Consider the following 18,998-nt stretch of genomic DNA (forward strand, 5'->3'; position numbering starts at 1 on the left):
CAAATATGTAATACCTCAATCAATAAAGAAATTAAAATGAAAAAAAAAGACTACACACCCCAGAAACTGGCACTTCTCTAGTTTGTATCTTTAATCTTTACTCCACTTTGTGAATCCATCTCGAAACTACAAACTGACTCATCTCTACATCTAATAATGACCCAATCATCAAACCGAATTCAGTGTTTCTAGAAATTCTCATTCCCCATAAATAGACATTTTAATGTGATTTTCAGTTGATGTTACAATTGGTTTCACACCTAGTATCTCACACATTGCTAAAGACTCTGTGAAGTAATTAACAAGCATCATTATGCATGTTTACAAACATAGTGACAAAAACTCAGAAAGGTCAAATGACTTGCCTGAAAATCACAACGCTAATGAAATGAGTGAGGAATTTAGTCTAAATGGTTTCTTGACTTTGGCTAAGATAATTCTTTGCTATGAGAGCTGTCCAATGTACTGTAGGATGTACAGCAGCACTCTTGGCCTGTAACCATTACATACCATTAGCAAAACAAACAAACAAAAAACTCTCATTGGTGAAATCAAATGTCTCCAAACATTGCCAGTGTCTTCTGGGGGAGGGGATTGCCCCCTGTGGAGAAACACTGGTCTAAAACTAGACTCGAAACTTTTCCACTGCACAATGTTTCAGACAGGGTTGACTTCTCCTTATTTTCTAAAAACACCCTCCTTCACGTTCCCCTTCGATGAAATCACATTATTTTGATTCTACTCCCACCATTCTTTCTCTTCTCAGGCTCCCTTCACTGCAGAGCTGGCGAATTATCTTAGAGCCAGCCTAAAAGCCTGCCTTTCAAATCCTGGCCCTGATGCTTGACCTTGAGCAAGTTACTTATTTGATGTTAAATTACTTCATCTGTGGAACTAGAAAAATAACTGCTGCCTTTTAAGAGTGATATAAGCACTTAATGAGATAAAACAGACAAAGCAGCTAAACTGTTGACTGGTGTAAAACAGATAGTGAGTAAATATTAAAGTTCCCTTTGCCTCCATATACCTGGAGCTTTACCCTTCACACCTGCCCTTCCTGAGCTTTATCCTTTATACCTTTGTTCTCCTCTTTATAGATTCTTAGGAACCACATTTACTCTCTCAGCTTCTACAAACACATGAGAATCCAAATAAAAACTCTCAATCTTGCCCTACCTGGTTTTGCTGGGTGTTTAGAGCGTCAGCTCACAGACTGAAGGGTCAAGGGTTTGATTCTGGTCAAGCCCCAGTTGGGGCGCATGTGGGAAGCAACCAATCAATGTGTCTATCTCACATCAATGTTTCTCTGTCTCTCTGTCTTTCCCCCTCCCTCTCTGTAAAAATCAATGGAAAAAATATCCTAAATCAAATAAAAACTCTAAATCTCTGACATTTGTTAAACGTTTTGAACTTAAAAGTTCTGACCAAAAAGAAAAAGAGAGAGAGAGAAATATGTGAAGTGATAGATTATTAATTAATTCAGCAAGGCGGGGGTGGGAGGGTACTTTTACAACATATATGTATATTGAATAATCGTATTGTACACTTTAAATATGTTACAATTTTGTCATTATACCTCAATAAACCTGGGGGAAAGGAAGGAAGGAAGAGAGAGAGGGAGAGAAGAAGGTCTAAATCAATATCCCAGAACTCTTTTTCTAACTTCTTTCTTTATTCTATCTCCTAGCCAACCCAGGCTGCAATATCAATTATACATTTGATTTCTTCCTTTCCTTTCTCACTGCTTTTTTAGTTCCATATATCCTTTGTAATTCTTCTGCTACATTTTAAGGTAGACTCTTCTCATCAGAATCTCTAGATTCTTTTAAAGATGTCTCTGTCTCTATACCAGTGTCCTCCAAAGTAGCATTTTGCATGTCTGAGGGAGCTCAGGACAAAAGCAGAGAATATCAAAGAAACATCTATTTATGTTCATATTATCCTTGATTATTATCCATATTTTGCTTTACAATTCACATGATATATTAGTAAACAAGTATATATATGTATATATGTACATATACATATATGCACATATGTATATATAATTGAATTATATTTATAAATAAAGAGTTCATGGGCACAAGCTGTGCTCAAAATATATTCTTTATTAATGCAATGCATGATCAAAACAGTTTGGATATCATTTGCTCTATAATTATAAACTTAAAATACACTGGATATTTGAACAAAAACAACCATCATAAAGCATCACCTTACTCTTGCTATCCTCCTGTTCCAAAGCTGTCAGGGAATTCCATTTATCCAATGAAAAAAATCAATGTTATTTAAGGCCTTCCCTCCTGTCCTAGCTCACCTTATACTAGGACTAGTGGCCCGGTGCACGAAATTTGTGCACATTAAAAGGGGATTAATTAGAGGAAATAATTTAATATTGCTATTTGCCCTTTCTCTATAATAGAAGTGTCAGAGATGAAAGATAATTAGTAAAATGTATATGAAAACCTTCCTCCTGTCAGAGTCTGAGGTGCACCCAGAGTCAAATCCCCACCCACCCACATGTGCCTCAAAATCTCGTGAGACCCAGACCTGGCCGCCCCCCCCCCCCCCGCAATTGGGCTAGATCCAGACCCAGCCAGTCCCACCCTTGTCAAGCCCCAGTGGCCGGGGGCGTAGCCACAGGTCGCCTGGCCGGGCACCAGGACTGGGGAGTGGCCTGAGGTCCCCCAGCCCAGACTGGAGTGGGGGCATGCCTTGAGGTCCCATGTCAAGCCCTGCTGGGTGGGGGGCATGGCCTGAGGCCCCCATCAAACCCTGCCGGGTGCGGGGAGTGGCCTGAGGTCCTCCGGCCTGGGGCCAAGGTAGGAGGCTCTGCCTGAGGTCCCCCAGCATGATGCCAGGGCGGGGGGCATGGCCTGAGGTCCCCTGTCAAGCCTCATGGGGGCGGGGGAGGGCGTAGCCTCAAGTCCCTGCTGATTGCTTGTTAAGGCTCCTTAAGGGAACTTGGCCTCAGCTGTGGGTGCAGCCATGTTTGTGATGGAGTGATGATCAATTAGCATATTCCCTCTTTATTAAATAAGGATATCCACCTTCTATGGCACCCAACCCTCCATGCTTTCATCCTTTGACTCAATTATAAAGATTATGGGCACTAGCATTATGACTTATTCATCACTGTTTTCTTACAAACACATCTAGTAGACTTTCAAATATTTTCAGAACTAAACTATTATTTCTCAAGCACAGATAGCTCATACACTAAATAGTTATGAAAAATTACATACTGATGTTTTCTGTAAATATTTTATATTGTCTTCCACATTCTATGAGGATCTCCTAGAGAACAAGGATAATTCACTACATGACAAAGAAGGCACTTAATAAATACTAAAGAATAGCCTGGCTGGTGTGACTCAGTGGTTAAGCATTGACCTATGAACCAGGAGGTCATAGTTCAATTCCTGGTCAGGGCACATGCCCAGTTTCAGGCTCACTCCCAGTAGGGAGCATGCAGGAGGCAACCAATCAATGATTCTCTCTCATCATTGATGTTTCTCTCTTTCTCTCCCTCTTCCTTCCTCTCTGAAATCAATAAAGTATATTTTTAAAATAAAAATAAATACTAAAGAATGAATTAGACAAGAATCACAGAGTCATCATTTTTAATACATTATATTTACAATGCATCTAAAACATGGAAAACTATATCTCAGAAAGATAATAAAAAATGGAAGGTGGATTATAAAACTTTTCATCCAAAAATTAAAGAAACATATTTCAGTAATATAAAATGCTTTTACAAAGCCAAAAAGTTTAGAAGCACCAAGCAAAATGTTTGTAGATGCCAACTGCCCAATGAAAGTTTAATGACAGGTATATAAAAATAAAAGCTATATAAGTTAAAACTCACAAAGTCATGGATCTTGTACTAAAGAATTCAGAGGCAAAACAGTTTTCTTTATAGAAAGGCACTCATCTGGCTTTAATTATACATATAATGCAATGTTATTTTATAATACACTAGAGGCCCGGTGCACAAAATTCATGTGCAGGTATGGTCCCTATGCCTGGCCTGTGATCAGGGCCATCTTCCTGGGCTGCCAGCCGGCCCCGCCCCCCACCACCACCCACCCCTGGTTCCCCGTTCGCCATCTTGCACCCAAGGTGGGCCCGGCCCAGGATATACTTCAAGCCCGTGTAGGAGACTGTGATCCCCGGTGGAGGCCCACTCATGGGAGGTGCTTTGTGTGAAATTTCTTTCATGGTAAGGGATGGGGTGTGGGGCCAATGCCCGAGAGAGTTCCAGGGGGGCTGGTGGCGCTATCAAGGTCATTCTGATCACGCCTGAACATTCACTGCATTTATTCCTGGAGGATTCTACTTGCAGGGTTCTGGGGCACGATAACCCATCCCACAAAATGGTCTAATTAGATTTCAGGTTGCATCACCACTGAGGAGGGTAAGATCAGGTGCTTTAAGCAGAGAACATGGAATTCTGAACAGGTTAGACTTCAGCAGCATCAGGAGATAGGCTTCTCAACAACCCACCTAACCAATGCCTGCTACCTTGCTGATGGTTCCTCCCTCCCCCTCAGGGAGCAGGTGGGGAGGAGTGAGGAACAGCTGTCTGCAGCTGTGGGCAAGCCTGTGTCTGTCTGGGCTGTGGGAAAGAATGCCAGGTGGCTGCGGGGAGGGACCGAGAGGTTGGCCATTCCTGCCCACTCACTGGCCCCGCCCCCTGCCGCTGGTCGCCCTCTGGGTGAAGGGCAACTGGTAGGGTGGGGGCCTTGGTCTGGCACCTCCCATGTCCTCTGCCACCCCCCCCCCCCCGCCCCCCAGTTCCCCTTTCACCATCAGGCGATAGGAACCTGCTGGCGGGGGGTGGGGGTGGGGGTGGGGGAGGGGGGGGACTGAGAGGTTGGCCGTTCCCGCCAGCTAGCCAGCCCCGCGATCGGGCGATCAGGGCCTGTAGGCTGGGGGAAGCTCCTGTGTTGAGCACCTGCCCCCTGGTGGTCAGTGCGCATCATAGCGACCAATCATTCTGCCATTCGATCTATTTGCATATTACCCTTTTACTATATAGGATAGTAAAGATAAAGTAATTCTATAGCAGGGAAACCTGTAAGTAGTGTTCCCTTGGTATCTTCACATATACAATCAACAGGATATGGATAATAATTATTACTTAAGCAGCACATCAACATATTAAGCAAATGTAATATAATGAAAAGGCAGAAAAAAATCTGTCCCTTTGTTACATCAAATAACCTGCAGATAGAACTACGTAGTTCTATTTCCCATACTTGAAACCAGAACCGAACTGAATGGGAAAAATTAGTTTTAAAAAATTCAACTCAAAATGAATTTCTAAAAATCAACTTGCAGATGGAAAACAAAAACATATCTGAATATGAAAGTTCTATATAACCTATAAAAAATTAATCAAAATCCAATAACATGCAGTTGTTAAAACAAGAACAGTAAGCTCTTAAGTATGGAGAGGAATGCAAGACCTGAAAACATAATTTATATATTATTGCTTAGCAAACTGCTTGAGAATCAAATAGTATTTTCTTACCTTAATAACATTTCCTTTATTTTGTGACAGTATATGTGACTGATTACCCAATTTTCCCACTTTTCCAGATTTCCAGTGATAGTCACTTGACCTTTAATATAAATAAACAGAAAATAAAATATAATAACTAAACACATTTCTCCTTTTAATGAAAACAAATATATTTTTCCTGTTTCAGGAAATGGAAATGCAGCTGTTAGCATGTAACAGACCACCACAAAATGAAAATGAAATATCAATAATGCCACAGCATCCTCAGTAATTCTGAAATATAGCCCTACCATATTTGGAACTTTTGAGATAAAATGAATAAAAGTGAAATGTCCAAAGAGATGAAGTATTCCATTTTTTGGACATTATAATGACTACAGATAGCTTGACTGGTTTATAGGAAATTTTACAGATTGTCATGCAGTTTTAAAAGCTAAGGGTCCACACATGTAAACAGGAAAAGGAAGCAAAACAATAATAAAAAATATTCAGCAGATCTACTAAGTGATTAATTCCTTATTAAAACTTAAAATTAGCTCCCACATTGAAAGGTAACAGATATTACAAAGAAGGCAAGCTGTTTGCTCTACAGTTTAGTTTTCAAAGTACCTTTGAGACTCACAATTTTTTTTTTTAAGTCAACAGAGCAGGGAGTTCAATTCCCACTTAAAAAGTAATGAGACAAAATCTTGCGCAAGGTCACAGATAATGAATGAGAAAGCCCAGATGAGAACACTGGGCTTCTAACTTCCTAACCAGTAAGTGGCACATTCTCATTCTGGCTACAACATTTACTACCCATGTAACCTTAGTAAAGCATTTTAACTCTTCTGAAAACTCAGTCAAGCTTAAGAACAATTTTTAAAATACCGAGAAAAGGTTCTAAATAAAACTGACTCTTGGGGGCTGATTTCAGAAACTCTCATTCACAGACACATTTGTGAACCACTGAGAAGTCCAAAGCAGTAAAGTTTCAAGAAATAAAACTGGTAATTGGACCATTAAGAGAAGAGCAGCAAGATACACAATAAACTTTGTCACCTGGGGTGACATACATTATTGAGATGCCTTGTTTAAACCAATGTTCTGGTCATGAGAAAGGGTGTGTGCATGTATCATGAATATTTTTAAAAGAGATAGACAAAGATAAATTCTACTGAAACTATAATAAACATTTGAATTTTTTAAAATAAAATTTCAACTAAAGCATACTGGTTTAAAATATTTCAAACATACTCATGGTTGTAAATAATTCTTATATATGTATGTACATGTAAACTCCTGCCTCTCAAAGTTTTTAAATAAATAATAATGACTCTAAACATAAACTAGCAATCTCCTGTTGATGGCAATTTTAGGGGAGCAAAGGGCAAATTCTGTATTAAAGTCCTGAAAATTCCAGACTATAAATGATTCAGAAAAAAAATAAGAACATGTGAGAGTAAACAAGGTCCAGAAGATACTAAAGTAATGGTGATTTTAAAAAGGAGCATGTCTTACATAAGAAACACAAATAGGAAAAAACGGGGAAATTAAATATTGCTTGATCATCAGGAAAAGCCAGAAATTATTCATTCAGGACAGATCTTTATTGGGAGGACAAGAGTACATAAAATAGTTCTTTACATAATTCAGTTTCTTCCTCTGAAATTATCTAAAATTATCTAAAAATTATCACCTACTCTCTTTCTTCTTTGTCTTTGCTCCTTGTTGATTGGAACTCTTGTAGTTTCTTTTCCATCTCTTGGTTCTCCAACTCTAACTGTACTTTCTCTATCTTCAGTTCTCGGGCATTTCTGAATAAGATTTAAAGGCAGAATGTTCATTTGGAATAAACCAACAAAATCAAAGCTAAGTAATTTTATATCAATGTGTTCTTTTAAGCAAAATTATGAGTAATAAATAGTGATAAAGCATTTTAACTACTTTACTGGTTCTTTAAAATACGGTTTCTAAAGTTAGCATTTGCTTTCTAATTAAGCAGGTATTTCTGCAAATCTTCGACTTTCATTTTTCCCATTGCATTGCTAGAGGTTTTAAATCATAATTCACTTTATATATGAGCTATGCCTTTATATATGAACAAATATCTATGGCACACAATAGAAAACAAAGGAAAATTATTTTTAAATTTTATACTGTCTTTTCTCTAATGATTCGAGTGTTTTTGAAGCACAGTGTTTAAAATAACCACTTTTTCTGTGTAAGCAGAATACATATTTTTGCTAAATCTTCAGTAAATTTCTATCTTTATGCCATATATATATATATATATATATATATATATATATATATATAATTTAAAAAATAAATATGAAAAAAAAAGAACAGAGCCTGCTTGGAGAAAGCACCTATTAGAGTTTTAGTACAGGAACCATCGAAAAGGTTAAATGGTAACTGAGCCAAGCACCACCAATTTTTCCTTGAAGAAAAACAATAAGAAGATAACTTTTTAGACAAGAGCCCTCTTATAGATTCTTGTACAAGAAATTTTGATAATATCTGTAGCCCACCAAGCTTTTGACACAGCCATTTCCTTCATTTTACATTCTATTCTCCAGTCAGCATGTCATTGACTCTTCCATGAGTCTAAGCTAACCTAGTTGTCTATCTTTTGTTACCTATCATGAGTTTAAATCTCTATTTTCTTTTTTATTTAATATATTTTATTGATTTTTTACAGAGAGGAAGGGAGAGGGATAGAGAGTTAGAAACATCAATGAGAGAGAAACATCAATCAGCTGCCTCTTGCACACTCCCTACTGGGGATGTGCCCACAACCGAGGTACATGCCCTTGACTGGAATCGAACCTGGGACCCTTCAGTCCGCAGGCCGACACTCTATCCACTGAGCCAAACCGGTTAGGGCTAAATCTCTATTTTCTGTATTACATGAGTGGCTTACTATAATCATGTAGCATGGGCACCCACACATGCTACAGCAAGAAACCAAAATAAGAATAATGGAAATCAGAAGAGAGAACTGATTTATAGACATGGTGAGCAGGCACCAAGAAGCAAGGGAGCCAAAGATATGTTCCCAAATGAACACAATCCAGGGAGATATATAAAAAGTGACAAGAGGAAAAGGCTGTCCAGAGGGTTTAGAGAAGCTGGCAAAGATATTGAGGGAAAGGCATTGTTTTCATTATGTCTGCTCCACAAGGAGTAATTCAGCCCCTACTACATACCATACACTCACTAAATTAGGTCATAGGATATGAGACTCAGTGGAGCTTCTAGCATAGAGAGGAACACGGACAAGTGTGAGTGTAATTGAGATACAGTGTGATGGTGAGCTCGCTGGAGGTGTACAGGGAGGTACCTGAGCATACCAAAAGGGCACATATCTAGCCCCTGGAACTGTAGGGACAATTTTGTTTACTAACATCCTATACAAGGTACCTGAGGACAGATTATGACTTCCTACTTTTGTTTCCACCATTCCCTAGAACTCTTAATAAATGTTTGTTGGACGAATGTTTATAAGTCTGTACACACAGACTTGGAACATATCACTAAAATCAAAGGCACATCCCCTTCTCTTTTAGCAGAATACAGGGAAATTGGTAATACCAGCAATTGCATACCTCCCCTCCCCACCAAAAAAAAAAAAAAAATGTGAATCCTTATCATGATAACGCCATAAATTTGTATAATATTTTCTAGTTACACAATGCTTTTACAGTAAAGGGAGAATTAGGAAAGCTCTGAAGACATTGAATACCATACGACTATTGATCTGGATCAGGGAACTCAGAAACTAAAATTAAAAACCAACAGGCTGTTCCCAACCTGTGCTAGCTGGCTCTTAGTGATATTGGACAGGGAGGTCTTGGGAATTTTCAGGGACTCTAGATGATCTCAGATGCAAACAGTATACTGAATTTCTGGCATCCCCGCCACGTCATGAAATTCCCAAGATACCCAGAGCTGCTTGGCTCTGGCTGAATGCATCTACCAGGCAATCTAGGACAGAAGGTATTCTTCCTGAGAAGGGTGAATTCAACATAGCATCTTTTAACCATGCAAAGTGAGGACTTCCTTTTTCCTGTTAAAAGGTCGCTCACCCTAACAGTCTCCTTAATCTTAAGTTTCTTTCAGTTTTCTCAGAGCAATATCTTTTTTTATTTTATTTTATATAAGTGTCACAAAAGTATTTGTAACTTTCTGCTATAGTTTTAATAGTTAGTAAGCACAACCTTCATTTATAACTTTTCCCTTCTATTCCTGTGGCATAAATATTTTATTCCTTACTTTTTAAACTATTATCAGGCCAACTCTCTTATAGATGAAAATACAGCTGTGAAAAAAAATAGAGATAAGAATTCACAAATTTAGAGTTCAACTCTATAAACAGCCTTGTGTAAAAATGCTTTCAGTTACAATATACAAAAACTTTAGCAATTATTTCTCCTGAAGTAAATATGTATGCACTTACTTATATTTTAGCTTCACAGAATGTCCAGGTTTTCCCCATGGAAGAACTACAAAGTCTTTGCTATTCATGATTACTGTCTTAATATTCTCTACAAATTACTGTTACTTGTGGAAACCTCTGAAAAAGTAACAAAGACAAAAGAATTATGTCAGTGGTAAAGAGGTTAACTTACAAATTTGAAACTACGTATAACTTAGAAATTGTTAGGAGGAAAAAGGCTAAATCAAAGGTTAAACAACAAAAAATCTTATATGTGGTAAATTATTATAATTTATATACCAATAAAGCTATAAATACAACATTTCTGATGGAAATAAAAATTTACAATAATTATGTAGCAAAAGGCTATGGCAATATTCAACTGAAAGTTAAGAAAGCATTTATAAACCCAAGTATAGTACATATTCTGGCTCTTTCTATGTTAAGTTTATAAAAATATATATCATGTATTTGTTCCCATCCAAAAATAACATCCAAGGCTAAATATAGTGAAAAGAGATACAGTCCAAACTTAAAACCTCTTTTTTTTTTGCAAATATGGTCATGTAAGATGAGAATTAAGGTATGTTATGATTACCCAAAGGCATTTTAATATTTTCATTTATCAAAGAAAATTTTAATGATGCTCTTAGCCTAAAATCAGAAATTAGCATATTTAGAAAGAATTTTCACAAGAAATGAAACAAAATAGATTTTCTGCCTAACTCTAATTTAACCAGAAAATTAAATTATTCAGAACACCTTATTTCCTGAGTATCCCAATTATTCATGGTCCTATAATAATTTACTCTGTAATGCTGAGTTACTGAATCACATGCAAAATTATTAGATTTTTATATGAATAAAAATTTACAAATTCCAAATACTCTTTAGAAATATAAGAAGCAATATCATAGAGTCCTTACTCTTAAATGCTCAAACCATTTGATACTATCAGTTTACATATGTTTTCTTATATTCTCATACCCCCTATAAATATTTGTTAAGGCTGTACTATATGCAAAATACTGGGCTGAAAGGCATGAAGGAGTCAAGGCCCAAGAATATTTGTTGTTTTGGCTCAAATGGCATAGAATCAAATACAGCATTTAAGACCTATATGTAAAAGCTATAAAACAAGGTAGAAATGATAAGGGCCATAAAACTTATACATTTAATAATAGAAGTGAGAGAAAAGAGAATTCTAGCTGGCTAGTATTTAGAGTATAGCTTTAAGGAGAAACAGGGCTTATATATGATTATATGGATTGAATGATCATTCTACACTGTAAGAAAGTACAGCTCTTAAATGGGGACTGATTCCATTTGATTGATGTATAGGTTACATGAAGGGGGGAAAGTAGGCATAAGTTTGGAAATGTAGGCTGAGGCCCAATAATGGGTGGCTTTAAATGCCAACATAAAGCTTTTGGAATTTATTCTGTAGCTGAGAGTCACTGAAAGTTTTAGAGGAAAGAACAGAAAATAATACTAGAAGCTTTACATAGACTTAAGAGTAGGCATCAGAATATGAATAACCAAATGGAAGGTTATTGTGACTTCAAAGTCTACACAACCAAATGACTATTCTTCATTATTGTTCTTTAGGGAGACATAATTTCAATGATGCAACCACGGATCAAAACATTTTTGGAATGTCTCTTTTGAAACTCTCTTCAGAATCCATCATACCCTCAAAAACACACACAAATCTATTTTGTTGTGCTTCATTGAAAATAAAAGGGCTCAGCAGAAGCAACTACTTTGTTCACTCAAATCTAGTTTCAAATAACCCTACCTCCAAAAATCAAATCCATCATGAAAGGGTAGACTTCTACAACCTTGGAGGAAACTCTGAAGGAAATTATTCTTTGAAGATAATTACAAAATGGAATTTCACAAAATAATTTTATATTGTAAGAAATGTAGTGAGTAGTTGCATCATAGGAGTATGTATATTTATGCCTTTGATCAACATTTATGTAGCTGCTTCTTTGTAACCCCAGTTACCGGTACTGAAGTCACAATGGTAAATAACATGGTATCTTCCCTCAAAGAACTCACAATCAAAGAGAAAGTCACAAGCAATAGCAATACCATGGGACTTTCCAACAGAAATACTTAGGAGGAACACCCAACTCAGATTCATTTCTCAACCACCACCTCCTGTCTCTCAAAGCTAAAATCAGTGTCAAAAAGAACTAAAGCTATCACAGGAACAGACACCTAGAATTTTGTTTGCTTTGGGGGAGGATGCATCTTTTTTGTAGGTAAAATCTCTGTCTCATTTTTTATCAAATAGAGGCTACAAAAGCTACCTTTAATAAAACCTCCAAGAATAATCCTGCTTCTATAACACAGAGTCTATATCCCTTCTTTTATTATAATCAAGAAACCCAACTATTGGACCCTAGTCTACTGTTGGTAAGTTTTGCAAGAAAAGTAATACTTCATCATTATCATTATCATTAAAAAAGTAAAAGAATCCACAGTTAATGTGTCTAATTAATTAATTTACAGTGCCCTGATTTTATTTATGCATTGAGATATACAATTTTTGTGTATGTACATATGCATAAAGCTGATCGATACAGAAAGACTGAAATGAATGAAAGAAAAGTCAGTGAATTTCATTAGCACAAGATGATTCAGATTTATAACTCTGCTGATAATGTGATTTAACCAATAAATGGTCTTATTCAGAGGGCATTTCACTTCACTGAATGCAATTAGTAAGGTTTCTTCTCAATTGAATGTTTTATCGAGTCACACACATAAGCCAATTTTCTTGTCTGGAAAAAAAAAAAAAAGAAAGACTGTAATTGTGAGTCATTCTATTCTGCATGTTTCCTTTCGTAAAACCAACAGAGAATCAGTCACCTTTCTTGGGACAGCAAGGATATAACAATGTCATCAAGAAGAATAGCAAAGCACAAAACTTCAGTTGCCTAATCAGGGGAATGCAGATAAAATCCCTGTGATGCAAACCTCCACCTGTCCTCTGGTCACTCATTTTTTTGTCTTATCATTAAATCCAAAAAGTTTAGTAGTTATTTGGAGCATTTTCTAGGTACCTGATTTATTAGGCTGCATCATTTTTCTGTCCCCAACCTTGTTCTTCCCCACACGCTTACAAACACTATGACCCAAAATTGTCCATGATGGTTTGATGATCCTTCTACACAGTTCTCATTCTGAATGCAACCCAAGCACCAAGGCCTGCTGCCACCAGATGGAAACAAGGAAATTATGGTGAGCTATAAATCTAAAAACTCAGAGCATTCATCAAGAGTCGCCCTCGTTGTCCAACAGGCATGGCTCAGTGGTTGAGAACAAGACCTACGAACCAGGAGGTCACGATTTGATTCCGGTCAGGGCACATGCCCAGGTTGCGGACTTGATTCCCAGTGTGGGGCGTGCAGGAGGCAGCCAATCCATGATTATCTCATCGTTGCTGTTTCTGTCTCTCTCCCTCCCTCTCTGAAATCAACAAAAATACATTTCACTAGGGGGATGAGGGCATGTGCTGGGGGTTGGGAGTGGCCAGGGAGAGGTCAATAGGGGGAAAAGGAGACATATGTAATATTTTAATCAATAAGGAATAATTTAAAAAAAAAAAGTTTCCCTAGTCTCCAAGAATTTACCATCAGGACACTGGCAAAATGGGAGGTTTAGGAAAACATTGTTTTCAAGGTGGGCCATTTTGCATAACTGAAAACTTATATAAGATCAGTTGCTTTTTCTAAAGATTAAGAGAATCTTAAACCCGAAAGGTTAAAAGACAATAAATCAGGATTTTTTAAAATATTAGCACATATTCTAAAAGGGTCTAATAAGCAAGCTCTTCTGGATGAATTAACATGTTTAGCATGTACTTAGAAATCAGAGACCTAAGCAAGAAATGTTAAATGAAAATACATGTTAAAAATAGTAGCTTTAGCCGAAACCGGTTTGGCTCAGTGGATAGAACGTCGGCCTGCGGACTGGAAGGTCCCAGGTTCGATTCCGGTCAAGGGCATGTACCTTGGTTGCGGGCACATCCCCAGTGGGGGGTGTGCAGGAGGCAGCTGATCGATGATTCTCTCTCATCGATGTTTCTAACTCTCTATCCCTCTCCCTTCCTCTCTGTAAAAAATCAATAAAATATATTTTTTTAAAAAATGGTAGCTTTAAACTCTTAAAAAAGTTGTAATTTTAATATTTTCTCTGATACCATTTTTCCATATATATATATACATATATATATATATATATATATATTTAAATATTTTCTTAAAAATCTAAAGAAAAAACTGATAATATGTAATCCCTACCATAACAACTTGTGCTTGAGTGGACTGCTAAATACACGTATGGCATTTCCTTCTAGCACAGGCCCTGAAAGCAAATCAGGCCTTGACTTGCACGCTGCACTCACTCTTTCCGCCAACCCACCGAGCTGATCATGAAGCTTGGCTCAGGGCTACACACATGTTACCCAGGTCACCCACGGTTCACAGTCTATGTGCAGGCTCCCTTGAGAACAACTGAGAAAGTTTCTTTAGATAGCAAGGGGCAAGATATCATTTTAAAATACTTTCCAACTAAAAGTGAAAATATTAAAAGATACTTTGTTTAAGTTCAAAAGACTTTGTGTCAGAGTGATCTCTGAGCTTCGCTTTATCCACATGATGAAAATGGTGAGGATCCCACCCCTCAGCCCCCAATTTGCAGGGTATCTGTGGCCTATAAAACAGTGGGCTCCTAAGGAACCTCCAGAGAGCTTGGGGTACAGAGAGGGGGGCAACCTTGGAAACGACCTTGCAAAGGGAATAGGGGTGATCATTAAAAGCTCTGCTTTACCCACAACTTCTCTGATTTTATCTATTTTACATAATGAACCTCTGGGTCAGATTTAATATAAAGAAACTCTTCTATAGCTTAAAAACATTTTGAAAGGCATGACAGTAAAGTAATATACAATTATTATTAATCCCGTATTAACTAGAAACATCTGATTATAAATAGCAATAAAAATCTTAAATTTATAAACCATAACTTTCAGGAAAAAAAAAAACTCTTTCATATATAGGGTACCCCAGAAATATATATACACACTTTGAATGAGTATAAAGTCAGTGTTCATTAACATACAGTTCATTTTCAAAATTTAAAAGAATCTACAGAAATTAACTTTTTTTTTTTTTTTGCCAATGCCTTTTTTCAAACTGATGACCGTTCTGGCCCAGGCACTGCTGATAACATGAAGCAATGGAATCACAAACATCAAGAATCCCTTCATTAAGTATTTGTGCCCCCTCGATTCATTAACTGTTGACAGTTTTGTATTGTAAACTTTATCTTTTATGTATCCCCATAAAAAAAAAGTCTAGTGGATAAATTTCCTTTGTTCAAAGCCTAGTAAGTCTTCACCCATTATTTCAAATCAGTTAAATCTGAAAAGAGTGAAAATTAAATGAGTGATCAGCTGTTAAAGTGTGTATACGTTTTTTGGGGGAGGGACACTGTGAATAATTATAAAGGCAGTGTTTGTACTTCGACTGCATTTTCAAACTTTCCGTAGTATCCTATATAATAAAAGGCTAATATGCAAATTGTCCCCTTGACAGGGAGTTTGACTGGGAGTTTGACCAGGGGATGGGGCCAGCTGGCCAACCGCCCATGGCCCCTCCCCCTAGCTGGTCCCACCCCCGATCAGGGCAGGCCAGACCCCATAGGCTTCTAGTCTATATATATAAAAGCCTAAGCTACTATTACGACTGAACGACTGGAACGATCAGTCTACCATATACTATGACGCACACTGAACATCAGGGGGCAGATGCTCAATGCAGGAGCTGCCTCCTGGTGGCCAGTGTGTTCCCACAACCAACCTCCCACAGTCCCCCTCCACGCACCCTCCCCCCCTTACTGGGCAAGACGGCCCCGACCACAGGCCAAGACGAGGGACCCCACCCATGCACAAATTTGTGCACCAGGCCTCTAGTTTTAGGATAAATTTCCTTTGTTCAAAGCTTAGTCTGGCTGAAGAGAAAAAAAACATCAATTGGGCTATCAGCTATTAAAGTGTGTATACATGTTTTGGGGACACCCTGTATTTAAATTTTATATCTCCTACTCATTCTCTTACAATCCACTAATACTCTAGGTGCTCTCTGGCAAATATTTTAGGAATGGGCAAATTATGGCATCTGTCCAAGATTGGTAATAAAGCCAGGAATTACAATTTTATTCCCAGTCCTATTGGCTCCTCTTAAGACTCAAAATCTAAATATGGTTCTATTTACTTAAAATGATTCATTAATATCATTCTGATTCTTGCCCCTTTCATACTCTTAATCTGCGATAAACAAAAAATTCAGAAAAAGAACTGTTTGACAGCAAATATTTTACAGCAATATATTCAAACACCATTGAAAATGTATTAAGTGTCAGGTTGCTCCCATATAATCTGGGGTCACAAATGTTTGCCTCTAAACGTTCCCGGTAGCCCTAGGAAAACAACAAATACCCAGTTTCTCCGCTTGGAACGTAAGATCCCTCATTATGCATCCCAATCTTCCTAAACCTTATGCTTAATTTTCCACATCTCTGCTCACCAAGTTGTATTCTATTCAATGCCCAGTTCCGAGGCCACTTCTACCATGAAGATTTCTTCCATCAAAAGCGAGTTTCTCATACTGTGAGGATATCATGTATATTTCATTCATTTGCTACTATACACTGTCTCGTGTCATTTGTTTGCTGCTTCCCTTATATAGGTGTTGTTTCCCAACTATCTCAAATATTTGGTCTTTGAATCCCCAGCAATTAGTAGAAGGCTTGCATACAGTGTACTGCCAATAATAATGTGCTAAGTTTTAAGTATTTAATTTTTCTCTACTGCTTTGAATTTATTGCACAATCAACCTTATGAAAAAAAAATTTAATGGACACACCACCCTCTTTCACACTTCAACAAATATTTGGGTTTTCTCCCCCAAGTATCCTACCGGACTGTGATAAGCTTTCAACAAATACACTTTAAGCACCTCTTCTGTGCCAGGTATCAGGTTAAGCGCTGTGGAACAAGGTGGACCAGACAGGTAGAGTACCCAATCCTCATTAGACTTACACTCGCCTGAAGGAATTAAGAAAAATTAAAAAGCAAATAAAATAATTGTGGAAAGTATTGGGTTTTGAAGGAAATAAACCGAGGACCGAGGTACTTTCAAATAATTAATTTGTGATACAGCTGGCATATTTTATGGTAGGTCAGGGTGGACCTCTATGTAACCTCTAAGATAAGATGCTAGAGGGAGCTGGAGGATTCCGTTTTGTTTCTGTTGTGTGTGGGTTTGTTTGTTTTTTTAAGTTTTCTATTAGCATACAGATTGCATAGTTTTAACCTGTGAAGTTTCAACTTCATCTGACTTTATTTTCTGAGACTCGCTCTCTCTGGATTTTAAATATCAGGGTATCAAAAAATACATAAGTAGACCCATATATTGAGCCCTCAAATGCTGATTCGGGGAAGGAGGGAAAAAGTTCCACAGCTTCAGATTAATCAGGAATCTGGCATCCCTCTCTGTGACCTTTACTTGGGAGGAACCAAGTGGGTGCATGAGGCCGGGAAAGGGAATGTGATCATGATTTCTCAGGCACCAGACTTTTCCTAAGGCGCGAATAACTTCAAAGAATAAAAGAGGCTAGCACTTCAAAAGGTCCGGCTGTGGAAGGGGTACCACAGCTGAAGTCCGGGTTTCCTGTCTGGGGCTCTCCCTGGATCCAGGTCCCCATTAGCATCCTGAGCTGAGAAGCCCTTTGCCTACAGAAAAGAGGACTTTCAACTCCCGAGGTCAAGGCCTCCGCGCACAGCCTGCAGCCTGCGGGGCTGACACAGACCAGGGCACTTGGCAGGGGCTCAGCAGATACCTTCTGGCCCAGCGGGGCTCCCCCGGAGCCCACTCTGCTTCCCGCCGTCCCACCCCGCTCCCCTCACCGCCCAGGGCCGGCGCGCAGCCCCGCTCCGCAGACCCGCAGCCCCCCGCCGCCGCCGGCCCACCCACCTGCAGACCCCAGCCTCACGCGTCACAGCCGCCGGCCCCAGCTAGCCGCCCACCGCTTCCGCCTTGGTCTCCTTGGTTACCGCGTTGCCTCAGTCCCCATAGCAACCGGAATGCTGGGTCCTGCCGCTGTCGGCCGGCAGAGGGAGCTAAGGAGCCATGCCGGGCTGGGGACAGGGGCGGGGCTATACGGAGGGAAGAGGGAGAGGAAGCAGGAGAGGGAGAGGGAGGGAAGGAAAGGGCTGGGAAACTCTGCAGGTCTGGAGACTTTCTGCTGGAGTGGGTAACCCCTGGCTAACACGGAGCCCCTACGTATTCCAAGCACCAGTTTAAGAGTTTTATTTGTAATATTTAAGTTACCCTCAAAACAGCCTAACGTATATCTAAGAAAATTACGGCACAGAAAGCTTGAATAACAACCCAAAATTACAAAGCCAGCAAAGGGCAGACCCTAGAAGAACGAATCCAAACAAGTTCAGAACTCCCACATATATGCCCTGTTCAATTGCTTCTCCAAGGTCACAATAGACAAAGTCAAGACCAGAACCCAGGTCTCTTGGCAAACTCAGAACTCCCTTTTCTTTACACCAAATATATGGGGGGGGGGGGGGGGGGGGTAGGTGTAATGAGAGAGAGAGAAAGAGAGAGAGAGGATATAAACCCACACTTCCCAGAATCACCTGAGGTGAACTTAACTTTTGGCTTCCGAAATGTGCTGTAGTTTTTCATCGCTGTTTTTATATTCCACAAGTAGGATGTATACTTGATTCCGCAGGCAGTTGTCAAAAAAAATCTTTTATGCTTATCCACACTGAATCCTCCCTTATTTCTGGACTAATAATCTCAAGGTCTGTGGTTACGATGCTACCCTTTGCACCACTGCTTTCCACGTTAATGTGCCTGCCAATACTCATTTAAGAACACAATGCTTTGCCTTGGCAGATTCAATTGTATAAGATTATAACCAGAATAGATAAGAAAGAACAATGATAGCCTGTGGTCA

The 18,998-nt window shown here is 38.7% G+C and overlaps 1 protein-coding gene across 1 annotated transcript in view; it reads right to left on the reverse strand.

The window, feature by feature from the left end:
* ZBBX (zinc finger B-box domain containing) overlaps positions 1-18,039 on the reverse strand; it is a gene marked incomplete at its 3' end in the record, with an annotated part of 106,364 nt that extends 88,325 nt beyond the window's left edge. The window contains exons 1-4 of the mRNA XM_079767266.1: positions 17,999-18,039; positions 9,972-10,088; positions 7,213-7,326; positions 5,540-5,630 (exon numbers count right to left, since the gene is read on the reverse strand). Coding sequence (XP_079623392.1) covers positions 5,540-5,630; positions 7,213-7,326; positions 9,972-10,039 — 273 coding nt within the window. The 5' untranslated portion in view covers positions 10,040-10,088; positions 17,999-18,039. The remainder of the gene's footprint in view (positions 1-5,539; positions 5,631-7,212; positions 7,327-9,971; positions 10,089-17,998) is intronic.
* Between the last annotated feature and the right edge of the window lie 959 nt (positions 18,040-18,998).

Source organism: Cnephaeus nilssonii, assembly GCF_951640355.1.
Source record: "Cnephaeus nilssonii genome assembly, chromosome: 3".
In the NCBI taxonomy this organism is placed as follows: Eukaryota; Metazoa; Chordata; class Mammalia; order Chiroptera; family Vespertilionidae; genus Cnephaeus; species Cnephaeus nilssonii.